The 27,659-nt window shown below is 46.2% G+C and overlaps 1 protein-coding gene and 1 pseudogene across 1 annotated transcript; both read right to left on the bottom strand.

Annotated features, from left to right (window-relative positions):
- Positions 1-27,659, bottom strand: ACER2 (alkaline ceramidase 2). The gene is made up of 6 exons (XM_028107311.2): positions 27,458-27,659; positions 19,333-19,447; positions 18,447-18,588; positions 10,415-10,552; positions 3,953-4,090; positions 1-276 (listed from the first exon to the last, which is right to left on the bottom strand). The coding sequence occupies exons 1-6, from the start codon at positions 27,563-27,565 to the stop codon at positions 90-92; spliced, it is 828 nt and encodes a 275-aa protein (XP_027963112.1). The 5' UTR covers positions 27,566-27,659; the 3' UTR covers positions 1-89.
- Positions 16,497-16,957, bottom strand: LOC114212386 (host cell factor C1 regulator 1 pseudogene; annotated as a pseudogene).

Here is a 27,659-nt window from a genome sequence, read left to right as displayed (position 1 = left end):
AACTCTACAAACCACCGGCTGTCTTTGCCGGCAAGCGAAGCCCAGTGCAGGAGGGAAAACAAGCAGAGAAGCCAGCCACTGCCTTGCCATCACGTGATCTTGACCGGTGATTTCTTGCTGGCACACAGGAGCGACACGTAGGGGACGCCGATGAAGGCCCATTTCTCGCTGGGCCAGAACTTGATGACAGGGCCCTGCTCGGGGATCTCGGAGGCAGCATCGAAGTAGGCAAAGCATACACAGCCCAGGTAGGCAGCAAGGCAGATGAGAATGTGCCTGCAAAACGACACAGGAGGTGAGCACCCAGCAGGCGCAAACAAAGATGGCCGCTTTCCTGCGAGCCTGCCCCTCCCCCGCTCCTGCTCTGCCCCGCCCCGCTCCGCCCTCCCTGAAGGGAAGGACTGCACAGCGCCCCTTCCAACAAGGAAGGGGTAAGGTAACCAACAAGCCTCGGAATAGCAGGAGAGCTATAAATCTGGAGCAAACATGGCCTGTTATAGAAAGTTCTGAAATATTCCACGTGGTAACAGGAACAAACATGCAAATGCCTTTGGAGCTCAACCCTGAAGACCGAGGCCCAAGGATTTAAAATACGTGCTAAGAAGATGCGACCAACTGAGAACATCTGATGATAAGATCCACCTTCTTCCTCCAACAGTTTTTATACATAGCTTATGGCCTTTATTACAAATCCTTTTATACTGACTAAACTGCTTTTACAGTTTAGTAGGGGAACTTTTTTACTTTACTGTGTCTGTAAAAAGTTTTAACATGAATCTTTTATCAAGCAAGGGACCATTTAAAAGCAGGTAACCCTTCCCTCTACTCTAGACTGAAATTGAATTCCAGATGAGCTAAAGACCAAAAACCTATTTTTAAGATATTTTCTTTGACTATATTATTATGAACTGTGGTGGGGGAGGCCTTTCTGATACTGAAAAGTCCAGAAATCCTATAGGAAGAGACTGACGATGGGAGAACATGAAGTTGAAAACCAATAGGGCACAAAAATACCATCATATACTGAAAGACCAATGGGAAACGGGGTAGGGGGGTGAGATATTTGTACCATATGACCAAAGATTTAAAATCCCTATATTCTGGGGCACCTGGGTGGCGCAGTCCGTTAAGCAACCAACTCTTGATTTTGGCTCGGGTCATGATCTGAGGATCCTGAGATCCAGCCCTTTGTGGGGCTCTGCACTGAGCATGGACCCTGCTTAGCATTCTCCCTCTCCCTCTCCCTCGCATACATGTGCTCTCTCTCAAAAAAATAAAAAAATAAAATCCCTATATTCCAAAGAACTCTCAAAAAGGAATCATTTCACAGAATGCCCTTTAAAACAATCAGGGTGGGGGCAGGCCGTGGGTAAAGATGATTGACATTGGCCTCAGGCTGATAAATACTGAAACTGGATGTTGCCTCCATGAGGGCTCAATGTAGTATTCTCCGTACTCCTGAAAATGATGCAAATTTGCATAATACATACAGTTATTGGACAGTAATGACTGGTTACTCTGTGCCAGACACCAGGTGCTAGATATAAATTTTTAAAAATAGGAACACTGCACACAGAAGACAAATGAAAAGTACCTTTCAACCTAAGAAATGTGCACAGTGAACTTACACTGGAAAAGATGCTCAACAATAATGCTAATTTTTTACAAAGACATAAAAATATTTTTAATCAGGTTAACAAGATTTAAGAGTTAATATCTAGTATATATGAAAGTATGGGTAAAAGAGACTTTAATAAAAAGTGTGCATTAATACTTTGGAGATAGAGATCTATATATGTACCTGCATCTATAGATATATAAAATTTAACCAAAGGAAATGTTCAGGCATGTGAACAAATAACCTAATTATCTATTAATAGAGAGATTGGCTAAATGAATTCTAAAGCATCTATAATGTGAAATATTAACTGGACACAAAAAAATGGAAGATAATATGTGTGCATTGGTAAGGAAAGTTGTCCACAACCTAGTACTCCCTATGTAAGAAAAAGCAAAACAAAACACATGTATCACATATAGAATGATGCTATGTTTTTAAAAAGTAGAATTAGAGAAATAGACATGAAAAATCTGGAAGGTGGGGTACATGGGTGGCACAGTCAGTTAGGCGGCCAACTCTTGTTTTTGGCTCAGGTCATGATCTCAGGGTTGTGAGATCGAGCCCTACGTTGGGCTCTGCACTGAGCGTGGAGTCTGCTTAAGTTCCTCTCTCCCTCTCCCTCTGCCCCTCCCCTCCCATGCTCACTCACCCGTGCTTGCTTGCGTGCATGCTCTCTAATAAATCGTCTTTTTAAAAAAATCTGGAAGGAGGGGCACCTGGCTGGCTGAGTCGGTGGAGTGTGTGACTCTTGATCTCGGGGTTGTGAGTTCAAACACCACATTAGGGACAGTAATTACTTAAAATTGAAAATCTTAAAATCTGGAAGGATTAACCTCAGGCTGTTAACAATTATCACTCTTTGGTGCACACAATTATGAAAGCCCCTCTATACTTCTGTTTAAATTTGTTCTTAAAATGCCATAACTGGGACAAAAATACGGTTCAACTTTGAAAAAGCAGGAAGTATACCAAACTTAGAAACAAATTCAAGTCTGAGCCAAAGTTATTACAATCTAATTTTTGAATTTTGCTTAAATAGCTAACGTTACCAAGATACTTGGACTGATAAAAATATGTACTTTACCTTGAATGAGGTCATATTTACACATGTGTATACATATATCAAAACTCATCAAAGCATACACTTAAAATCTGCATTTTATTATCTCCATTATAACTCAAATTTACAGTGCATAAATTCACTAGTGTGAGTCGAGGTTGAACCTAAAAAAATACCAGGAAAAGGACCCTCAGACTGGAATCTCCGGTCTGTGCCGTTTCTCTTTGTTCTGTCTTTTGCAAACAGTCCTGGAGTCCCCAGGCCTTAAACTGAGAGCAAGTCGGGTCTCATGCTAGATCTATACAAGTTCCCATGTTCAAGGAAATTCACACGAGTTCTTTCAAACCCTAGAGTTTTAGGCATCTCCTGAGAGAAGTCAAACGTCTTCTGAACCTCAGACCTAATAAAGTTTTTCCAACTCCTTACCACTAGAATTCTCCCTGGGGGCTCTCAATTTACAAGGGACATTCTAAAGCAGATTTCCCTAGATCCCTGTTCTCTTTTGCAATCAGAAGTTCTGGGGGACAGGGAAACAGGCTCTGGGTTGGGTGCTGAAGCAGTTCATAGGAAAAAACCACCCGACTTCCTCCTCAGCGTTCTGACTGTAGGGGTCTGCATGCTGTTTAATAAACTGCTTTTTTTTTTTTTTTCCTTTAACCGTGTATCCTGAGCATGCCAACGCATAGCTGCTCCAGTTCCCAATGACTCAACTCCCAGGTGAGTGATCCTGAACAATGAATTCACTTCTCTGGGCATCGGTCTCTACCTGTAAAGTGAATGGGTGAGACTGTCCCCAGCTGGCCTGTGATGCCTTCACCTGGTCACTCGGGCATCCCAGTCCCCACATCACCTCTGTCCCAAGCTTTCCCCACCCCCACCCGACCCTGGACGATCTAGCTAGAGCTCAGGTTACGGATTCGGTTTTCAAACTCCTTTATGCTTTAGTAATGGAGCTAGAGGTAAGAGACCGCAGACTCGAGGCACACACAACAGGTCTTTTTGTTCCGGCTGAGCCTGCTCCCTGGAGCCTATGCTGCGTTTGACAATACCTTCCGTTGCTTCCGGAAGGTCTGACCGTCTCTGTGAGGAAAGAGATGCACCCAGGCCTTGCTCCGTCCTCTTGCACACCTGCCGCACCGTGCAGGGAAAAGAACAGCGGGTGCAGACCCCCGTCCGGTGGCTGGGGCCTACCACACGCAGTGCAGACCCCCGTCCGGTGGCTGGGGCCTACCACACGCAGTGCAGACCCCCGTCCGGTGGCTGGGGCTTACCACACGCAGTGCAGGTAGGGAAAGTGGAAGGACGAAAGCAGCTCACAGAAGGCTCGGTCACTGATCCAGCAGAAGAGCGCCAGGGTCCACCAGAGGCCGGAGAAGAGGCCCAGCTTGAAGACACGCACGTTGTCACACCTGCACAGGGATCCAGAAAGCAAGTCACCCTCAGTCTGGGTTGTCACCCACCTTGCTGGCCCCTTTCTTCTGGCTCCTCACACCTCCCCACCCCAGCCCCTCGGCCCTGGAGGTCCCACCCAACATCCTGTCACCCCACAAGCCTGTGGATATAGATACCATACGTACATACACAGATGACTCCCAAAGCCGTGTTCTCACCCAGGCCTCTCCCTGACTCGAGACTCACATATGCAGCTACCTTCCGGACATGTCCACCCATGTGTAACACAGACCTAAATTTAACATGTCCATAATGAACTCCTGTTTTCCTACATACTCTGCCCCTCGCTGCCTCTCCTCAATTCCCCGCCCCCCCAAGGATCCCTGCGCTCCTCAAATAGCCCCGTCATGTTCCCCAGACCTTAGCATTGGCTGTTCCTGCCACCTGGAATGCTCTTCCTCACATAACCACCTGGTTCACCGACTCCCGAGTCTCTGCTCAAATGTCCCTCAGTAAACCCTTTCCTGACCACTGTTAACAATTGCACCATGGGTCTCCACCCCCTAAGCGACGCTGCCCCCACCATTTCCTTCTTCTCTCCTCTAATTTCTCTGTAGGGATTATAACCCCTCTAGCAGCCTCCATGTTTTCCCTGTTGACAGTTGGTCTTCCCCTGGAACAGCGGGGGACACACAGAAGGCTCCCACTATGTGCTGAATGAAAGAGCTCTCACATATGCCAGGACAAAACGTTTTTCAGAAATGTTTTTCAGTTAACAGCCCAGAGAAATTTCCATTTCCATTTCCTTTCCTTGTTCCTGAATCGTTCATAAAGCGGGGAGGGGGTGACTTCCAGTCCTAGGGTGGGAAGGCCCAGAGGCAGCTGGTGGCTGAGGGTCCTTCCTGGCCCTCCCTCAGGGACTCCTTCCCTCCACAGACCACTCCCAGGTCAGTCAAGCTCTCTCTTGGGACCCAGAGTCCAACGTAACATCTGCCCCCCGAGAAGGGGCCGCAGCTATTTGTTCATATTTGTTGTACAAGTGTCAGAAACCTGACTGGTTGGTACCTTTCCCAGCCGCCTGAGGAAGCATCAGCGAAACCAGGATGGGCAGTAGGTTCATAAAGGCCTACTCAAAAAAACAAATGCCCTTTTGGAGGAGAGCTAAATGTATTCCTTGAAAAAAAATTTCTGAAACAATAGAGGCCCAGGGCTGGAGACACTAAATTCCTACTTAGCTCTGTTGAACCTCTCGCCCTCACAGAGGCTCCTCCTCTCTCTCAGCTCAGCTTTCTCTGCCTTCTCAGGTCTCAGCTTCCAGGGCGCCTTCTCAAATAGACTTTCTCCGACAGCCCCCACCCCTACTACGTCATCCGCACCGTGAGCACCAGCCATTTTCCTTCATAACACTCAACACAAACTGACATTGTCTTCATTGGTGTAGTTATTTGTTGAAGGTCTAATATCCGAGTAGACAGTAAGCTCGGCGAGAGTAGGAACTCTACCTGCTTTTCACCAAGTATATACGGTGTATGACCCAGAAGAGGCATGAAATAAATGCTAGCTGAATGAATAAATAAAACAAGGAAGTAAAGGAAAATGTTAATTGGATTCCAGTGATCTAAGGAGCACATTTTTTCCCAGATTTTTTTTTTTTTTAAACAGTACCCACGTTGATTGGGTACCAAATTCTCTTGAATGCATGCTAGGCACTTGTGAAAGGCAAAATGAAAAGGCCTCTTGCCTCGCTATTTTAAAAGATAAAATGAAAACGGACAAACAAGTGCCAACAACTATAGACAATTTGGTACAAGAGAACCCATGTACACTCAATTCAATTAAACCTAGAAACCTTGAGTTAAGGAACACCCCAGAACACAGCATGCTGGAGAGGCAGTGCCTGTGTCGAGTGACATTCTGTCTCTCTTGCCAGGGATGAGTCATGTGGGGGGAAAGCCCTGCAAAGTCAGGGTCTCAGGGTGGCCTGGTACGGTCCCTTCCTCTGTTGCTAGAGGGACAGGTCCTGCTACCTGCTGCTGACCAGGCCTATCTGCATTTGGGTCTTGCCCAAACCTGGGCTCCTTTGGGTTTTATTCCCACTTCTCAGGGCTCCTACCAAAATATCAACGTGAGATTAAATGAAAAAAACAGATCAAAGGTGATAGATACAACAGGACCCTATTATAGGATAAAAAAATCTGAGCTGATATCTGTTCTCCTTTTCTTAACCCTTTGTTGTATTCTCAAAGTTGTCCTTAACAGACTCACTCCTATAATCAGGAAAAAAAAAAAAAAAACACCTACTTTAAAATATATTAAATGCAGCTGAGTCACTTCATAATATGACAACACAAATTTCAGTAAATGTCCGGTCATAACCCCAAATAAAATGTTGTTGCCACATGGTCTGAGAGAAAGTTCAGAAAGGACAATGAAAATAAAAAACTAGAAACAAGCTCTAGCAACAAGGCTAATGAGAAACAGAAAGCTTCCCTAGCTCCTTTGAGCAGAGGGAGGCCGGAGGAGAAATATTTAGCTGCTACATTACAGATTATCGCTAATGTCAGCAGGGAAGGTCCCGGAAGGAAATGCAAAGAGCAGTAAGGGCATCCCCTGTCTGGGAATTGTATCAAAGCAGGCCAACAACCATCTTCTCTTTCCTTGTTGGGACTCAGGGGGAACTGGGACACAGCGGTGAACATAGGGGCCTTGTTCCTGTCCATGGAGTCTATATCAAGAAAAGGGACAGACACTAAACAAAAAACCAGCACGAATAATTCTTCAGTTACATCTGGGAGGGGTGCAGAAAGAAGTTGGAGGTGCCATAAGCAACTGAGCCAAACAGGTGAGTCAACGATGAGCCAGAAGTGAGCCAAGCAGGAGAGTCAGAGGAAGGGACAGCAGGAGCAAGGACCTGGGGGCCAGGAAAGGTCAGAACAGCTAGCGGACAGAATGTGGGGGGGGGGGGCTTCGTGCAGGACAGATCAGCAGGTGGGGGCCATGTTAGGATTTTGACATTCATTCTAATTGCAAGGTCAGCTAAAAAAGACTATTAGAGGCACATAGGGGCCCTATTGAGGATATTGAACTTGATGTCAATCGTCATGTCAACTAAGAGAAAAATGAAAGTGATGAGACAGGATGTTCAGGGAAGAAAGAAGGAGCAAGCTTCTGCTTTGGGCAAATGGGTAAGTGGTGCTCCCATTTGCTGGAAGTACTAAGAGAACCGGAACTAGAAAAGTCAGATCAGGAATCTGGTTGAATTCAAGACAGCTGTGACAGGTGGAGTCAGAGGCTAGATGCGCCGTGGTGGAGGTAGAAGGAAGGACAGAGTCAGACACACACCTGGGAGTCATTTGCACGTGTTCAGTAACGAATGCCATGGCTGTCCGTGAGATCCTCCAGGGCCAAGTGTAGAGGGAGGAAAGCCGAAGTGAGAGGTCCCCCTTAAGGGACCCTTACATGCAAAGGTGCGTAGCAAACAAGGAGCTCACATGAGAGACTGAAGAGAAGCTGCCAAAGAGTGAGTGGAATCCCAGGCAGGTGTGGCATCCTAGGAAGCATGGGGAAGAACGTGTCAAGGATGAGGGGTGGTGAATTGTGCAAGCAGCTGAGAGAAGAGCACTCTTACAGAAGAACCATCACTGGGCATACAACCCAGGCGGACTTAGGTATCGAAGTGGGGCAGAAGCTAGATGGGAGTGGGCTGAAGAAGACAGGAGAGCTGAGGGACGAAGACAACTTTTACGGACGTTGGGCTGCGGTGCCTGGCTGGCTCAACTGGTAGAGCGTGTGACTCTTGATCTCGGGGTCTTGAGTTTGAGCCCCATGTTGAGCATAGAGATCACTTACATATAACAGTAAGCACTTCTAAGACGTTGGGCTATGACAATTGAGAGAAAGAAAGGTGGTGGTTGGAGACAGACCTGGACTGAGCCCAGGCTGAGAGCTAGGGAAGATGGGAGAGGCTCAAGTGTTTTTACAAGCCAATGGGAAGGACGGTTTAAGGAGGGGTGAGGCCCCAGTAGACTAGTTACAGGAAGGAGTAAAGTATGTATAGGAGAATGGAGGAAATGATCCATAGGCAGAAAGACAGACCCCGGCAGGAAGGAGGGATACTTCCCATGATGCTGCCATTTGTAAATGTAATGATGGAGACCCAATGAGCTGCAGTGGGGCTAGCTTTTCAGGGGCAAAGATTTTTTTTTTTTTAAGATTTTATTTATTTATTTGACAGACAGACATGGCGAGAGAGGGAACGGAAGCAGGGGGAGGGGGAGAGGGAGAAGCAGGCTTCCCGCGGAGCAGGGAGCCCAATGCGGGGCCCGATCCCAGGACCCTGGGATCATGACCTGAGCCAAAGGCAGATGCTTAACGACTGAGCCACCCAGGCGCCCGAGGGGCAAAAATTTTTAAGTATGAAACAGATGATTTCCTTTGTAATCATGTACAAAGATCAAGAGTATTACAGGAAAATGTGGGTGCCTGGGTGGCTCAGTCAGTTAAGCGTCTACCTCCGGCTCAGGTCGTGATCCCAGGGTCCTGGGATCGAGTCCTGTGCTGGGATCCCAGCTCAGCGGGGAGTCTGCTTCTCCCTCTGCCCCTCCCCCCTGCTTGTGTGCTTTCTCTCTCTTAAATAAATAAATAAAATCTTAAAATAAAAAATAAAAAAAAGGAAAATGTTTCCCTGTTTATAGGTCACACTCTTGAAGCATAATTTATTTAAACCGCAATCTGCCCTAACCACTGTCTTCCTTCATTTGTTCTTGTTTAAATATTATGAGTTAAAAATATTTTCCCTTTCCTTAAGCTACTTCCTAACAAAATTTTCGGCTAAAACATAGTATCAAGAGTTAAAATGAACTAGATTGCAATGAATTCTCAAGAAACATAGCTAGGTCCTGAACATTCTATTCAATTCAGGCCTAATATAAGCCAGTACCCCTGGACTATTACAAATTCATTTCAGATCTCTTTACTGGCAATTTGTGTGTTTTCCGAAGAGCTTCAAAATCCTGTTAGCGTTCTGAAACCAGTCTCTTATTTTTCCACTCCTTCAAGGCTACTGAGGAAAGCCAACAAGACAAGACCGGACAGCATCCTCCGTCTGCCAGCCAGTATTTTTTTTTTAAAGCCTTTTTTATTTATTTGTCAGAGAGAGAGAGAGCACAAGCAGGAGGAGCGGCAGGCAGAGGGAGAGGGAGAAGCAGGCTCCCCACTGAGCAGGGAGCCCGACGCGGGACTCGATCCCAGGATTCTGGGATCATGACCTGAGCCGAAGGCAGCCCCCAGAGGCAAAGCAGTGGGAAGAACCATGTATCTCCTCTCAAAACAAAGACTGAGAGAAAGCTGTCAACACACGAGCAACTCTCACACAAAGGAAGATAAATATGAGACCTCGGTTAAATACCATGTCTGTAACAATGAGAAAGTCATGAATTAAAATGCACTGCTAAAGATGGGCACAAAGAAAAAGCAACATTTTCTGAGTACTACAATAAGGTCTGATGTATTTTGGGGTTAAAGAAGAAGTCACGTACACACAAGGCTAAACTGTTTCTAGATATCAACCTGAACTTGAGTACAGAACTTTCCAAAGGAAAATCCTTAAGCAAATAGCAAAGGCTTTACCGGATAGGTTGCAAATAAGTAACTAAGTGTCCGAGAGACTAGCACAGTCAACAGTATTATGCCTCCAGTCAATGTTGCCTTGTATAGAGACGTTTGTTTTTCCTTGTGTGTGTGAATGCAATGGCCTCTTTAGGACTTTTCTTCTTATTCTTCTCATATGAACAAATCTATTCTTTGTACAGAAATAAGTCTCACAGACTGGTCTAGGCACTCACCAGGTCCTTGAGATGCTCCTGCTAAGCTAGCTTCGGATCATTGGGATGCACTGCATCCACTAACCAGCCGCTCCCCTCTTTCTGGAAGTGAGATTAACATTTTGAGCCAAACCATCAAATGTGTTTCCAATCCAACAGTCAGGAACTAACTCTACGTGAAGAGTCAAACTCTGCTTCCACACTTGAGGGCAGTAAAAAAAAACAAAAAAAACAAACAAAAAAAACAGAAGCCGGGCGCCTGGGTGGCTCAGTCGGTTAAGCAACCGACTCTTGGTTTCAGCTCAGGTCATGATCTCAGGGTCGTGGGATCGAGCCCTCTGTTGGGCTCTGCGCTCAGCGGGGATTTGGCCTGAGATTCTCCCTCTCCCTCTGGCCCTCTCCCCGTTCATGCGCTCTCTCTCTCTCTCTCTCAAATCTAAAAAAGACAAAAACAGAAGCTGGTGTGTTCCCAACCCAGGGACAGCCTAAGGGGCAGGTGGGAAAAACAAAGGCACCCACCTTCTTAGCTCTGCAATGAGCAGCACAGTGCAAGGAACCCCGAGGGTCATCAGAGAGATGTTGTTGATGGCGGGCTTGACAAACGCCAGGCAAGTCGTGACAGCAGAAAGGACGCAGACCACCGCCTTGAACCTGCCCCTGAATCAATGAAAGCAAACCAAACTGTTAGCCAAGGAGCTCTCGTTTGTTTGGTGAATGCTGGCGAAGTACAGGAACTGCAGACAAGTGTGCGAGCTGGGAGTTGTGCACCGAGTACTGGGAGTCTCAAACCCACTCACGCTCACGGGCTCAGGAATTCCACTTCTAGCAATTTATGCTTAGGCAATAACAGAAATCTGACAAACATTTAGCCAGGAGAATGGTAAAATGAGAATCCATCTCAGTCCCCGAGGGTCAGATATGGATAACTATTTTCTTAGTGTTACTTTTTTCTATACTTTTTTCAGATGTTGTACAGCAGGGTCTAGCAAACGTTTTCTGTAAAGGGTGAGAGTGCAAATGTTTTGGGTTTTGCAGGTCCTCGGACCTCCGCAGCTCCCTAGGTCTGCCCCTGTAGACAAGCGGTAAGGGAATGGGCGTGGCTGTACAGCAATAAAACTTGATTTGCAAAAACAGGCAGTGGATCCATCTGGCTCACAGGACCCAGCTTGCCAACCCCTGTTCTACAAGGTTGAGCGTGGAAAACTTTTATAAGAAAAACAGGGACCATTTACAAACCACAAAGCTCCCTAGCTTAAAAGAAAAAATCTGGGGCGCCTGGGTGGCTCAGTCAGTTAAGCGTCTGCCTTCGGCTCAGGTCATGATCCCAGGGTCCTGGAATTGAGTCCCATGTCAGGCTCCCTGCTCAGCGGGGAGCCTGCTTCTTCTTCTCCCTCCACTGCCACCTCCCTTGCTTGTGCTCTCTCTCTGTCAAATAAATAAAATCTTAAAAAAAAATCTGTGTCTAGCACATATAGCGAAAAGTCTTAAGAATAAATTCTAAGACCGTCTATTTACTGGCAACTTAGACTAGCGTGCACTGGAATTTTGTGTTGACAAGTTTTTGACATAACAGATCTTAGAAAAATACCATCCTCGGTGCACCTGGGTGGCTCAGTCAGTTAAGCAGCCAACTCTTGATTTCAGCTCAGGTCACGATCTCAGGGTCATGAGATCGAGCCCCACATCAGACTCCGTGCTCAGTAGGGAGCTTGCTTGGCACCTCTCCCTCCTCCTCTGCCCCTCCCCCCACTCGTGCCCACGCACGCATGTGCTCGCTCTCACCTTCTCTCTCTCAAATAAATAAAATTGTAGAAAAAAGAAACAAGAAAAATACCATCCTCACACCCTTCAGTGGATGTACTTTCAGGAGAAAGAGCCAGAAGTGGCGACGTGATCCTGGACATTCTCCTCCTTCTCTCCCTGGGACTCCATTTCCTTATCTATAAAGTGAAAAGGCTGGACTAGATGATCCCCAAGGCCTCATCCATGACTGAAATTTAGGAGCACATGATTTTCTTGAAGTTTCTTTTATTCCTCATTAGCACAATTTACCTTGGCCAAAAGCCCTGGAACAGGTCACAGCTGGGAAACTCATCTGAATGAAATTCCATTATAGAGAAATCAAAGTACACTGAAACCTCCAAAATACAAATTTATCTCTTAAAGAGGAAAACCATTTATCATCAAGGTGCAGGAAATCATTGACTGAGCTGCCAACTTTCTGACTGGAATGAACAGGAAGTGTAGCCCTGAACTTCAACCAGAGAAAAAATACATATGCGGGAAAGGGTCCAGGCAGCAAATCCTCAGGAAAATTGTTTTCCTCCTGGCCTTGGCTGGCATCCCTCGCCACTGGAGGAAAGCCTGCCTGCTCCAGCCTGAGGATGGCCCGCAGCTCCCCTCCCCCATCCCCGTCATGCAAATGGCCCTTGGGGACCCACAATAACTCTTTCACTGGGTTTTGAGGTGCTATGACCTGTACTAAGGCTTTTCAGCCTTTTTAGATTGGATGAACAGTTAAAACAAACAAACAAACAAAAACCTTGTAAGTTGCATTACTTCTCTAGATCAGTGGTTCAGAAGTGCGGGCAACAGTGACGTAAGCACAGGTTTTCCAGCTAACAGATATGTGCTCACTTGCTGCTTCCGTCACTTAGTAGCCATGGGACCTTTCGTCAAGTCCCGAAACCCTCCAAGCCTCACGTTTTCCATATGAAAATGAAGATCCCCTACCCCATGGTGTTCCTATAAGCATTAAAGCACTTAACATGGTGCCTGGTACATGGTTCTGTGCTAATAAAAATCCACTATTACTGTTATCATTCCCTTTGTGTGAGAATAAGTGCTATTTTAAATAATGTTATTGTGAATAATAGCAGCTCTCAAGGAAAACCTGACGGGGCTGGTGTGGCAATCCCCAAAGGCTCCGGAGGGCATTACCAAACAGTTCAAAGGCAGCAAGCCTGACAAAACTCGCTTAAAGGAGAACAGAGGCAGACGCCGCCCATGTCGGTCCAGAGGGTGTGGAGGAATGCGCTTCACGAAGGTGGCTGAGCAGACAAAAGCTCAGCCAGCAGAAGTCCACACAAGTCACAGAGCCAGACCGGCCGACCCCAGAGTCATTAGAGGTCCTGAGGACAAGAGAGCTGGCCATGTCCAGGAGCGCAGAGTTCTGACAGAGTGTTGTCTTATCAGTGACACCAGGCAACCCCTGGTCTCTGGTCGTGTTCTCCACTTTCCAGCCCATTATGGGCTCAAACTGGAACACCGGGTCAGGGAACCCCGATCACCCCGTCCTCCTCAATTCCCCCAAATCAAAACAGCCCAACACCATCAACATAACGTAACAAAGCTGCTACGGCTGTTACCATCAGCCACCCTTTAGAGCAGAGGTTTGCAACCCTGCCAGACCCTGTACTCCTTTTCTATAGCAAATACCTGGTAACGCCCCCTTTGCTCTTCCAAAGTGAAATGTATTTTATGGATGATAAAACCTCCTTCATGGTAACCACCAAAAACCTGTCCACAAACTTCCCAGAGGTACCCTCAAGGGATACCCTAGTTAGGATCCACTGCTTTAAACCACACTTTAGGACTAAAACATAACCTATGTAGAACAACTAGCCCATGATAGTCACAGAATTACAGCATCTGGTCCTGGAAGGTCCACCCATGTCCTTTTCTTTTTTTTTTTTTTTTTTTTTAAGATTTTATTTATTTATTTGACAGAGAGAGAGAGAGAGCACAAGTAGGCAGGCAGGCAGGCAGAGGCAGAGGGAGAAGCAGGCTCCCCGCTGAGCAGGGAGCCCGATGTGGGGCTCGATCCCAGGACCCTGGGATCATGACCTGAGCCGAAGGCAGACGCTTAACCGACTGAGCCACCCAGGCGCCCCCACCCATGTCCTTTTCTAAGTAAGGAACTGATAAGGCCCAGGGAGTCTAAGGCCCCGGCCCCCAGTCATCCAGCTAGAGCAGGATGGCCAGACCCCAGCCTGGTAACTCAGGATTCAAAACCTGAATTGGATTATAAAGTGAGGGCAAAATCATAAAAATCACAGCAGGATAAATCTTTAAGAAATGGAAACAATTAGTCCATCATAGTTCTTTATTCTTAGGGTTTTTTTTCTCAAATGTCTAAAAATTATTAATAACCATCAGCAGCTGAGTGTATGATGATTCTTAGGACATTCTAGGCAAGATAAAAAAATGTGGGTTTTTTTGACTTGCCAATTATTCCTATTTATATGGTAAACTTTAATAATTTCCCTGCTGTTCTAGTCATTCTTCAAAAAACTTATCCATATTAGCTATTCTTAACAACTGCTAGCCCTTACTGAGTCCTTACTCTGGACAAGACACTGTACACCTTCTAGGATGTCCCCCTATATTTCCAACCCCATAAGATACTCTTAATATCTGCAGTTTACAGATGAGCAAAATGAGGTACCAGAGCTTTTAAAAAAAACAAACAAACCAACCAACCCTCTTACCCAAAGCCATGTCCGTCTGATACACTTAGCCACCATGCTCTGTTGCCCCTTCTCCAGAAATCTCACACTGGAACTACTTTTAATGTGTTTTTAGAAATATTCCAGCAAAGTCTAGACCACAAAAAGAGACGTTAACTTGGATAGGTAAACCACACCATCCCTGGTCTAGAGAAATCCTCGTTTTGACATGAAGTTTTTGTTCTGGCTGCCACTTGGACTCAGAGCTGCCCCTGTCCCCGTCCTGGGCAATGAGGCCCACAAAAAGGGGTTTTGTCTTCTTGTTGTCCCTGTCATTGGCAAGTTGAAGGCAGAGAAATAGAGTTGAAATCCTTATTTATAGTGTGCTACTTTCCCATAACATATGCCTTATCTTCATTCGCATCTCCCATTTCCATTCTCTCCTTCAATGTGTGTGTGTGTGTGTGTGTGTGTGTGTGTGTGTGTGTGTGTGTGTGTGTGTGTCTCAGAAATGCCAGGCAGAAATCTCCATGTGTCACTGGCAGTACTGGAAGCTAACTCTGAGCACTCGCCATGTTTCTAACACTCTACAGTGTGCTGCAGGATCCTCTCAAGAGAGGATTATTTACCTCATTTGACAAATGACGCAATAGAAAATGAAAGAGTCAAGACAAGTCACACCGTTTGTAAGCAGGGAAGCTAGGATTCAAACCCAGGGAGTCTCCAAAACCAGGGACATAGACATCTGTGGTGCTCAGGGCTCCAAAGGACTCTCTCCGAGCTGAAGACAGTATGGTCACGTCTCCCCAGAGAAATGGTGCCGGCAATAAAAAAAAGTCCTAAGTGGTCACCTCTCTGTCCCACGGTACAGTTTCATTATTAAAGTTGGTAAGCTTTATAACTACATCCACTGCCCCATTTTCTTTTCTCCTGATCATAACATTCCCTCACCCCTCCCTTCAAGAAATCAAAAAGACAGGAGCGGCCTGGGTGGCTCAGTTTGTGGTTAAGCATCCAACTCTTGATCTCAGCTCAGGTCTGGATCTTGGGGTCATGAGTTCGAGCCCTGTGTTGGGCTCCACGCTGGGTGTGAAACCTACTTAAAAAAAAAAAATGACGAAGACGACGACGACGAAGAAAGAAAGAAAGAAAGAAAATAAAAGAAAAAGATTCTCTACTATGAACACACACAAAACTGTTGCTTGGAATTTCAAGTGGCACCTCCAGAGTGCCAAGAACAAAACCATCCTCCTGTGTGAAGCTTCTCACTCAGCTCCCAGGACTTGAAAGATCAGATCTAAGAGCAAAGAGATTCCTCAGCTCTCCACCTACCACCCACCAGGCTCGGGCAGGGATGGAGGTGACTGGTGGCCACCCTCTGACTCGACAGGACAGGCCAAAGGTAAACGATGTTTCTCGGAGCCCAAAAGCCCCTCCTGCGAAGCCCCTCCTGACCCTGCCTGGCGCTGCCCCCCTTCTCCACCTCATGAGGCTTTCTAAGCACTCCCTGTCATTCTCCAGAAGCCAGAAAAGCAAGCACAAGACTAGACACCAAACCGCCCCAGCCAACCTGCCACGCGCTGAAGCCTCCTTCCTCCACTGAGAAGCCCACAGCCAGCAGAGACCGTATTTCTCCTGAAGCCGGGAATGCCCTTCTCGTCACCTCCTATCAACTGCTGGCTCTCTCACTCTCGTTTTTTGGATAAGTAACCTTGAGGATCCTTTATCTGCTCAATGACAGTCAAAGAAAACACTATTTAATTCCAACCCTGCTCTGTACAGTGAAGACGGTACAGCTGGTTCATCTGAAGTATGTTTTCTCCCTACTTCATTGAAAAATGCGTTTTTAGTATTAAAAAGTAACATGTGCTCTCTGTTTAAAAAACAAACCTGCACAAGAGTATAGATTAAAGGTAAAAGTGAAAGTTCTCTCCCCCACTCCCTCCCCCATTCCTTTTTTTTTTTTAAGAAATTTTTTTTCATATGCTCAGCAATCTTTACTCAGTTCTGGGGGGGATGCCTCCCTTCCCGTGCTCTCGTCCCTCCTGCCCCTCTCACCCCAGGGCTCTGTGGGATCCAGTGTCCTCCTCTGTTGAGCGTGCGTCCTGGGGCCCAGAGTCCTGCTCTGGAGAATATTCAGAACACCTGGTTCCTTAGTGGGGATGGTGGTCTTCTCTGTTGTGAGGAAGAAGGAAGGTGGGCAGAACTACTGCCCACCAGCACTCAGAGCTCTCCATTACCTCCCCAGCTTGGGTTGCAGGGTAGTGTGGGGTGGGGGTGTCCCCTAGCCTCAGGAGCCGGAGGGCCTCAGGGATCAGGTTCCCAGGGTAGTGCAAGAGAAGCAGCTCAGAGCAAGGGCTCCTGAGTGGGGGCTGCAGTAAGGGTGGTCATTGTGCAGGCTGAGTGGAGAGAAGTGGCTGGCCATGTTCTCTTCAGAGAGGAACTGTTTTCGAAAGAGTTCCTGCTCTTCCTCTAGGCGCCGCTTGGTGCTCATGGGCACAGCTCCTCGGAGACGGGAGCGCATGTCCTGGGCTCAGGGCGTCCCCGACGCGGCCCGTGGGTCACGCTGGGCCCAACCTGCGGGGCCTCGTTCCAGGGGCTGCTGCAGGATCATTTGGGTTCGGGGTCCTACAGCTAAGAATTTTTTACTTATTCGTTTGAGACAGAGAGATACAGAGAGAGAGAGAGGCAGGAGCAGTGGGGAGAGCAGAGGAAGAGGGAGAAGCAGACTCCCTGCTGAGCAGGGAGCCCGACGATGTGGGGCTCCATCCCAGGACCTGGAGATTGTGACCTGAGCCAAAGGCAGACGCTTAACCATCTGAGCCACCCAGGCGCCCCCCTTCCCCATTCCTAAGAATAGCCAATGATAGTGGCTGTTTATCCTCCTCGTCTAGGTATTTCTATGCGCACACAAAGGCCTAGACGTGAAAGATTAGTTAATTCATTCCACAGTTATGCTATCCCACACACAGTTCTACCCTGTGCTCTTTGCAGCCAGCATGTTTTATGGACACTTCCCCACCTCCATCCATAGAGAACAGCCTTTGTCTTTAATAGCTCCAAAATTCCTATTCCTATCCACAGTACCAGGAAAACTTCTTTATTTTCCTAGCACAGCTCTTCCCTGGGTACCAACAGCTTGCTTAATTGAATCCATGTTTTTAGACTATTTACCCATATATAAAATATGGATCCATATACAACACAGCGTCCTTCAGAGAAATATGCGTGGGTCATATGTTCTAGGAGCGTTTCTCCTCTTTATGAGGCTGACTCTCCTTGGTTCCTTCAGATATTAACAAACCTCATACAGGTCCTCAGAAAGGCTTTCCCTGACCAAACTCCAAATGAGCACCCTATGTCACCTCTACCTCCCTTCCAGCTTCATTTTTTTATCATAGCACTCATCCTAACATTGTATTGTTTGTTTGTTCATTGATTTGTAGCCTCCCCAACTTCAGTATGAGTTCACTAAAGGAAGAGGCTCTATTGTTTTGTTTAGTGCTATATCCCAGTGTCTGGAAAAAATGAGTAAGGGTTCAAAAAAATATTTACTGGATGAATAACCATATAAGCATCCCTTCCTGAAATTCTGGTTTTCCAGCCTGGCGGGCGTGTGTGTGTGTGTGTGTGTGTGTGTGTGTGTGTGTGTAGATCTCAGCAGAGGTAAAACCAATACCATTTGACAACCATGGGATCTACAGCTACAAAAACCAATTCCTTAATGGAATTCTAGAAACTTATCAAATGGTAGAATTGGACTGGACTCAAGGAAATGTTCTAGCAGAAAATCAAAGGTCTCTGAACTACCATTCAGTAATTCCTCCCCCACTGAAAATCTTTCCACTTTTGTTCATATCCTCTAAGGGAGACACTTGACCGTTTACCCCTAATATCCTATAAATTCTTCGCCAAGCATATTAAAATTCCCTCTTTCATCAGTGTACGGTCTAAAAGCATAAACAATCTGGATATTAAACAAGTATCTGATAAGCTCATCATAAGGTGAGGCGCCACTGTGTGCTGTTTTCCTGATACATACATGGAGATGTTGGGTGTGCTGCACTCAGCAGTAAAACATAACTGTTTTAACACAAGCTTACCTGTCGTTCCGAAAGACCTTTGGTAGATACCTTCTGGGGAACCACATGGCCAGAGCACACATCAGAACCCAAAGGATTGCAAGTTCATCGAGCATCTGACCCAAGAAACTTAGGGTTGCATGGAAGTAGACGGATCCAATTCCTAGAATGAATTACAACCAATAAAAAAAAAAAAGTCACCACAGAAGAACAGACCCACAAATCCAACACACTGCTGAATGCCAGCCATTCGACCAACCACGGTCACAATCACCAGATCACACTCTCACTGAAAGAAGCAGCTGAAGGAGGAAACACACACCACCCAGACAGGCAGCCTTGAAGCCTAGAAAGAGGATTGCAAGCAGGGCCCCAAGATCAGCACATCAGAGCTTGAGTAATGCCAGTTAAACACTCTGTCTTCCACCACCACGAGGCTGAGGCTTTGGGGGGAAGAGGCTTTCAATAAAAGTCAACATTGTCTCGCCGTTAAGAATTCCCAATCTGCCTGTGGAAGGAAATGGAAATTATACAAGCATTTCCCAGAACAATGGAAGGATCAAACATCTAGAATTTTTTTTTCTCGTTTTGATCCACTAAAGTCTCATCAGAGCTCAATCGCTTTTGTGTGATTTTCTTCACAAGTCCTCAGAAAATAGCACTGGCACAGCCCCCACAGCTGTTAGAGAAATAAGCCCTCACGTGCCATTAAGTGATCACTGGCGTCACCCCTGGTGTCCAGCCCGTGTCCAGAAGCATCCTCCTTCTGGCGTCAAAGCAAAAATAAAAGTTCGCTAAGACGTCAGAGTGACCTTGGTTTACAAAACATAATGTTCAAATAGGACAGGAAGTGTGCAGAATTCCATTTCCTCCCTTTCAGCCCCTGTTCGAACACGAAGCCACTTACCCACTACAACTAAGAGCGTCCATATTAGGTAGATCCCACTGTTGAAGCATGTTGCGTACTGGCGAAATAAGCACATGCAGATGGGCGGTAAAACGAAAAATAAGACGTTGCTGATCTGGGGGGGGGGATGGAAAATGAAAAGATGAATATTAAGTAAAGGGGCAAAAAAATAAAGCAGCGTGTTCCAAATATGAGCTTTGCAAACTGGGATGAATGTGGTCACACGTCTTGTTTAAGCTCTTAGATCTCTTTTTTTTTTCTTTTTTTTTTTTTAACTGCAGATACAGGGAAATTTAAGCCTTCTTTATGGCCATTTGGGGGATTCTTCCCATCTCTTTGCAGCATTTTAATAGCTGCTCCCATGATCAATTTATGAAAGCTGCCCAGCCCCCTCTCTGGATTCCAAGAATCTTCTTTTTCTGCCCAAGACTAACTGTGAAGCACTTTGATCTACTTGCACATACATTTTTAAAGGTAAGGCCCACACTTAGTAATGGTAAAAAATAAAGCTTAATATGGAGGTGAGTACTAGACATCCCAGCTCCCCCAAATTTTCTGCTAGCAAGGCCAGCTTTTTTCTCCGGTGCCCACACGAAGGCAGGATGCTTCCTAGTTTCCAGGGTCTGCCTTTGTCAATTTCTTCCCCTGATCAAATCTATTTTTAGGTAAAGATCAAACTTTCACATTTTAGTATGGATTTAAGCCTGTTATGGGGGGGGAGCTGGCTTTTCAAAAATATATGATCTTCTCTAATATATTCAAATTACTGTCATTTCAACACCTAATCACTATTTAAATACCATTAACGAGGTATTTTCCATTCTGTTGTTCACATAAAGCTTTGAAGTCCAGAGTGAACTTCATACTTACAGCCTGTCTCCATCTGAACCAGCTGTATTCCACATGCTTAACAACTACAGGTGCCTAGTGATGACCATACTGGTCCACGTTAACTCTGGAATCTCCCCTCTAGTTTTGTTTTTAATTTTTTTTTTGTCTTTTTGTTTTTAGGAGGTCACAGCCAGCTCCCCTTTTTGTTTTCCCAATTTTTTTAAATCAAGGCAAAATTCACATCACATAAAATTAACCATTTTAGAGTATACAATTCCATGTCATTAAATGCCCTCAGAATACGCAACCATCACCTCTGCCTAGTTCTAAAACCTTTTTATCACCCTGAAAAAGAAATCCTATACCCATTAAGCAGGTACTTTCCGCTCCCCCCCCCCCCAGCCCCGACCCCCAACCCCTGGCAACTGCTAATCTGCTTTCCGTGTCTATGAGTTGACCTATTCTGGGTATGCCATGAAAGTGGAATCACACACACTATGACCTTTGTGTCTGGCTTCTTTCACTTAGCACAACGGGTCTGCAGTTTAGCCACACTGTGGCACGTACAATACTTCCTGCTTTTTTGTGGCCAAATAATATTCCATCATCTGAAGACCACATTGTTCATCCGTTCACTCATCGATGGATTGTTGTGAACAGGGCTGCTATGAACATTCACATACACGTTTTTGAGGATTTGTTTTCTTCTGGGTATATGCCCAAGCTGGTATCGCTGGATCCAATGGTAACTCCATGTTTAACTCAATGAGGAACCGCCAAGCCGTTTCCCACGGTAGCTGGACCATATTACCTTCCCACCAGTCATGTACAAGGACTCTAGTATCTCTACCACTCTGCCAATGCGTGTACCTTGTCAGCAGTAAGCTGTTGGTTGTTATTACTATCACAGCCTTTAATTTTCCAACGAATCATTTAAAGGACGAGAGATCTTCAGGAGTAAAAATGAGAGCATTTCAAGACCATCCCTTGTTTGACAAGGGGCAATGTGTGAGCACCCAGAAGGGGCTCCCCAGGCTGGCCGAGGTCAAAAAGGCAATCACCCACAGAGCAGCAACCCGCACTGAGCTGTTTCCCCTGCCCAGAGCTGATTTTCCCCACCAAGCCCCACCCCACCACCCCCAGCCACACTCTGACCTCCTTGGCTTAACTCCTCACTGGTTCTCTAAAAATCCTGACTTATCCCTGCATTGCACACCTGTGATGTGATTTAAGTGTGACTCCTTTTGTTAAGCAGAGAAGGAAGGAAAGGGGGAGAAGGGAAAATGGAATTATTATACCAGAGGTAACTCAAAACCTGATCTTTCTCCTTTCTTAGACATATATGTGTTCTCCTATTTCATTCTGTAATTTTTTTTTGAAAGTCTCCTTGCCATCCTCCTCCCGAGGGATAATGGTTATCCTCAGATTCACAGCCTTTGAGTCATCTTCCTTGCATTTATGTGAATACATATGTATCACATATAATAACATTATCACTCTGCCTTCAACAATAGGCTACGCAAACCTTCTCCCCGTAGTTCAGATAGACTGACCTCATTTGCTGTAAGTGCCACACGTGGGAGCGGTTTATCTAGTCCCTCCCCAGGGGAAGGAGCCCCAATGTACAGCCCCTCCTACAAAGGCCGGGGGCGGGGTAGGACATGGTTTGCTTTTTACCCTGTCTTCACTGCCTCAAGTCCTTGCAATCTCCCTTACGAGTGCAACCAGCTCCTGCCAAGCCGACCCCCAACAAGCTCTGTTGACTTGTGTTCTTCACTTTTTTTCCTATCTTTTTTTTTTCTTTTCAAATTTGTATTTAAATTCTAGGTAACATACGGTACAATGCTGGTTTCTGTATTAATCACGTTTAAATGTTTACACACTACTCACAAAGGCATGAAGTCGTTCATTACACCTGCAGGAAAGTCATGGGACTTCAAACATTTTTTTCTTAATGCACATATTAAGGAGTTCAACTTAGAAGCACCATTTGAACATCTCCCAGATAACAGGGAAATCACCTTATTGCCTCTCCGTAGCCCTGCTACCAATGACAGCTGGCCTCTACCATGCCTTTTATTTATTTATTTATTTATTATGTTATGTTAGTCACCATACATTACATCATGAGGTTCTGATGTAGTCTTCCATGATTCATTGTTTGCATATAACGCCCAGTGCTCCATGCAGTACATGCCCTCCTTAATACCCATCACCGGGCTAACCCATCCCCCCCCTCCCCTCCAGAACCCTCAGTTTGTTTCTCAGAGTCCATAGTCTCTCATGGTCCCTCTCCCCCTCCGATTTCCCCCCTTCATTTTTCCCTTCCTGCTATCTTCTTTTTTTTTTTTAACATGTATTATTTGTTTCAGAGGTACAGATCTGTGATTCAACAGTCTTACACAATTCACAGCACTCACCATGCCTTTTAAAGCCCTCCATCTATGAAAAGGGAAAGACCAAATCGGAGGGAGACTCTCTCTCCCCAACACAAAAAGAGGAAGGAACTCCGAAAGAAATACAGAAAAGCAAACGAGCCCTGGTTAAAACACACATTTAGTAGCTCCATCTCTTCTGAGAAATGAAACTTCCCCTAACAATTGTGTGGGTCACTCAAGTTGAATAGTTCAGCCAAGGGTATTTTTTAAAGCCTACTGTTTTGGAGAACTAATTTGCTTAATGTCTGCAGAACAGATTTTTTTTTTTTTAATTAAAAGGAAACCGCAATTTTAAAATGTATTAATTATTTCCTTAGAAAGTTCCTCATTCCACGAATTCCTCCATAACATCGCACCAAAATAATCTCAGGAACAGACAGCAATCTCCTCCCGATGCATGGGAGTGTGCACTTTCCCAGGCAGAGGGTAAATGCTGACAAAGCAACAGGCTGTAAGTGTTTCTGAACATGAGGTTCAGAAACAGCTAAGGGGTATTCCCCTGGCTGGGTAGGTGGTCTGTGCATCTTGACTGCATGCAGATTTCTAATCCTCCATTCCATTGCTCCCCTCCTTCCTCTGGGATGACCAACTGTCCTGGCCGGCCTGGGACTGAGGAGGGTTCCCCAGGGCATGGGGCTTTCAGCTTCAAAATCGGGCAAGGCCTGGACAAACCAGGACAAGTTGGCCACCACACTCAGAAGACCTCTTGTGAAATTCCCCCACAGCACACCAAGCCCATGCAGAATACTAATAATACCCTTGCCAATTTGTACACCTCTCTGGTCTGGCCGTCACCACCCAGATGACTGTTTGCAGGTCTGGTCTCTGTGACAAGCACACGGTAGCTGCCCAGTAAACAGACAGATCTAGAGATGAACAGAGACAGGATATAGGTCATTCTGCCCGACAGGGACATGGGCTTTAGCGTATCAGAACTTCCTTATCTTGATGGGTGGCAGAGCTCCTTGGGAAAGGCGACAGATGATGGGCTGGTTTTATGCATATATTTTGCTTCAAGACTTTTTCTCAGCACCAGTGGATTTCTTCCTGAGCCCCTGAGTCCCTGCCCAGCAACAGAGTCCCCAAAAGCTAAGCCAGTGGTTAAAAAGCAGATGCTACTTTTCTCTAAAGCATTGCGTTCTAGAGGAGTTCTCTTCAGTGTGACTAGAGCCTGGAAATTTAAAACATAAAAAGGAACTCAAGTCAATAAAATTTGTATGTGGAAGAAACAGTACAAAATGTGCAGAAGCAAAAGGCGGTGGAAGAACATGACATGTTCTTGGAAGGGAGATCTGGGCTTGGCTGAAGCAAAGGATGATGACAAGTCTTGAGGCAACAGAGATTTGCAGGGCCCCAAAGCAAAATGCTTTGTCCACCCAAACACTGTCAGTGGGAGTATAAACCAGGGTACTCTCTGGTGGGCCATTTAGCAATAATTATCAGTCTTTGAGTAAACACTCTCCTTGTCCAGCAATTCACTCTAGAGGATTCGTACTTGTGTAAGCACATCCAGATGCACATGCAAGGATATTCATTGCATCACTGCTCTCTAGAAACCAAATTGAAAGCATAAAACAAACTGCCCTACGAGTCCATCAATAAGAGACTGAGTGGGTGAATAAATTACGGTCAATCCATTAAATGCAACACTGATTAGACATTGTAAAGAGGAAAATAACTCAGAGCCAATATAGGACCATCTCTAAGATCTATTAAGTGAAAACATCAAGAGGAGCTTGTGTAGTGTGATCTCAACTGGGTTAAATAAAAACTTAGATATTGTGTGTATACATTAGACATATGTATTTTATGTACTCACACAAATGCATGTGTTTTGTACAATGCCTGAAAAAAGGTCTGAAAAGACACAAAAACAGATTTTTCACTTTATAACTTGCACACTCTGAATTTTTTACCAGGACCATGCTACTTTGTGAAAATTGGTAAGTGGAAAGTTCACTGACCTAGACTCCAGATGCAAGAAGGGGAGGCTCCAGGGGGAAGCCCATACCAACCACTCAATATCAAATAGAAGATTCCCCAACAGGAACCAATGATCTATTCCAGGCCCCAACAGGGAAAGATGTACATTGTATCTCCCACAAGAAATTCACTACCCCTGCAACTCAGCCAATGGGAAACAATCACCCTGAGCTCTCCAGTTCAAAACAACCCCTCCCGACTTCCTCCTTTTCCATAAGATAACATTCCTCTCCTTTGTTGGTCTTGCCCATGGCTTTCCTATAGCTTGCTTGTCCTGAACGGCAGTTTTCTTTTTCCGAAATAAACCCATGTTTGCTGGTAAAGTAACTTTTATTTTTAAGGTGAACATTTTAAAATACAGGCAACTGTAACAAAAAACTAAACAAACTTTTTCATATCCAACATCATGAGTTTTATCCTGTGGTTCATATGGTCCCAATGCAGGAGTTTCCAGTTAAAGAATGGCTCAATCATAAACAGCTGTGCTGTGGAGAATAAAGAAGTCAAAAGGAGCTATACGGCATTTGCATCTTCAGGAGGAGTACCTTTGTAGAGTCAAATGGACCGAGTTCTAACTCTAATTCTGCCATTTTCTTGACCTCGGCAAATTGCGTCATCTCTCCAGACCCTGGTTTCTTCCTTTTATCCAGTGGATCTAATAATGAGGGCCCACCACTGAGGGTGATTGTACACTATGCAGCAGAGGTTCAACACCTAGCAAACAATTCATGGTAGCCAGTAGTGACTGCAGTTGCAGTAGTGATGTGCTACCCCCAAGACCCCTTAAGAAGGTTCTAGATCCCGCTCCCAGTCCTCCCGATTGTGTATCTTCAGTTCCTTAAACTTTTCCTCAAAATTAGTAATGATGTTTCTAAAATGGATAATTAGATCTGCGGCCTTCCTATGAGGATTTAATGAGCTGTTTATCACCGTGTAATAGTTGACTGTCTTCCTCAATACGAGAGAAGGATAAGCATGGGTTTGTCCTATGATAAGCTTCAGAAATAAGTAGGGCATGGAAACAGAGCGAAGGAAACAGTTTTTGCTAAGCTCTTTGGACCTAGACTCAACAAATTTAGGTGACCAACTACTGCTCTGAGGTTTAAAGCTCTCTGTGGGGCTAAAGCAAATTTTGTGGTTTGTAGGAGTATTCCAAAGAATAAGTCCTGTCAGGAGGACCAACCAGGCTAATCACCTACAGACACTGCAAGAGAAGAGTAACACTTCGTTTCTAAAAAAAAAAAAAAAAACTTTGGCACTCACTCCACAACAGCTCCAAAGGGACTAGATTAAAAGTAGCAACAACATAAAGTCTCCCCTCCTCATCCAGCACTCTGGGGCTTTTCAAGACAGGCACAGAACAGCTATAAATGAACTTCTGGCCAAGGAACCAGGCCTGACTCTCAGCTGGCCTCGGTCTCCACAGGTCATTACCTTGCTGGGTGTGTGAGAACTTGTCCCCAGCCTGTCATTTGTTCCTTAACTCTCTGGTGAAATCCTTAATAGTACTCTCCACCTTATAAAAGGAGAAAATGAGTTACGGCTACTGGAAGTACCGAGCCATCCCCAGCCCATCCTGTGTGCCCCGCCCCCACGTCTACCCCTAAGAGTAAACCCTGAAATAAGGGGTTCAACAAGTGAGCTGTAGCCACCTCCACTAGTCTTTTACAGGATCTATAGACAGCAGAGGGCCAGGTTTTCTTGAAGAACTAACCTGGTCCTAATTAAGAAGCAGGAGTGTTTGGGAGGGCAGAAGGAGGGAGAGCGCACACTTCTGGATTGTGCCGGAGACATGAGTATGACCGCTCCCTTCTCTACAGTTCAGTTTCATCAATGAATGAAAGGGCTGGGACAAGCTCATCGGAGATCCCTCCAGACGGACTCATGCCAAGTATATTCTCTCCAGCAAATCCAAGGAGAAAATCCGAAAGAACAACCTCAAATTCACAGTGACTTGTAAACCAGGAGTTCCTGTTTTTGTGTGTCTGTGTGTGGTTGAGCAGCTGCAGAAATGACCATGCAGAGTCTTCTATTTGGTCTGAGAACCCGGAGCCACCCGCACAACGAAAAGAAGAGGCATTTCCTGCCAGCATCAAGCTTTCCCTCCCATAAATACTAACAGCACACAGGCTACTGCAGTGGGGAAGTCTCAGCCTGCCCGTAGCAGGGACCGAGGCAAGCCCATGAAACACGCACACAATCACTCCCAAACTTCCCGCTCACTCCCCAGGCTTAATCATTGGAGAGGGCACGGGCCTGGGGGAGTTGACTTGGGGGCTGGACTGAGCCTGGTAACCAAAGGCAAAGAACTAGGAACTAGTAGCAATTAACGTGATTCTGGCCAAAAGTAACTCGACCTATTATTGGTGTATTAGTGGGGCGGGGCCAGTCAGCACGGCAGCCCTGGGCCCTGCTCCTGAGACCTGCCCGGGGACTCCCTCCTCCCGCCCCCCCCCCCCGGCAGGTATTCAGGGAGAAACCGCACAATGCGACCCAAGTGCGTCACACCACATAGATCCTAGGGGAGGAAGGGAATTGTCCCGGCGGGTTCACCAGCCCCTGAGTCACCCACCTGGGCGAAGGGCTGACACGGACCACGGGCTTCGGGACAGGTGCCGGTCAAACAAGACAATAGAGCCATCAGACGGAAATGAACAGGGGAGGATGAGCCCAGATGTCGGGATAGGGACAGAAGAGGACAGATGGAGAGCTAGAAAGAGCGCAGAGGAGGGGGCGCGCGGATCGACTCTGGCCCTGGAGAGAGCATACCCCGAATACACGCAGAGACCCACGTCCAGGTTCCAGGCGCAGCCACGATTAGGGGCGGTCCCCTCCCTCCAGCCCGCCTGCCATCCCTGCTCCCGCTCCCGCACCGTGTTGTAGAACTCGGCGATGGCAGGCACGATGGTGTAGTTGTCCTCGCACCAATCCACCTCCGAGCTGCCGGCCCGCAGCTGGTCCCACCAGTGTGGGATGCTCATGGCCGCTATGGGGCATTGGAGCAGCGGCTCCCGCAGCCGAAAAGAGCCCAGGGCTACTGCTGGACGCTGACTGCGGCGGCCTCGGCTTTATACA

The sequence above is a fragment of the Eumetopias jubatus genome, unplaced genomic scaffold (genome assembly GCF_037043125.1).
Source record: "Eumetopias jubatus isolate StellerSeaLion01/CBP00866 unplaced genomic scaffold, mEumJub1_p1.0 scaffold_15, whole genome shotgun sequence".
Classification (NCBI taxonomy): domain Eukaryota; kingdom Metazoa; phylum Chordata; class Mammalia; order Carnivora; family Otariidae; genus Eumetopias; species Eumetopias jubatus.
This window is presented reverse-complemented; position numbering and strand designations above follow the sequence as displayed.

What these genes read in the sequence shown, in the direction of transcription:
- ACER2 (XM_028107311.2), bottom strand. Translation starts at nt 27,565, where the DNA reads ATGAGCATCCCACACTGGTGGGACCAGCTGCGGGCCGGCAGCTCGGAG. An exon ending in TCGCCGAGTTCTACAACACG is followed by an intron (nt 19,448 to 27,457) that starts GTGCGGGAGCGG and finishes CCCCCCCCCCAG; the next exon opens with ATCAGCAACGTCTTATTTTT. An exon ending in CTCATTGCAGAGCTAAGAAG is followed by an intron (nt 4,091 to 10,414) that starts GTGGGTGCCTTT and finishes ATCCCTGTGCAG; the next exon opens with GTGTGACAACGTGCGTGTCT.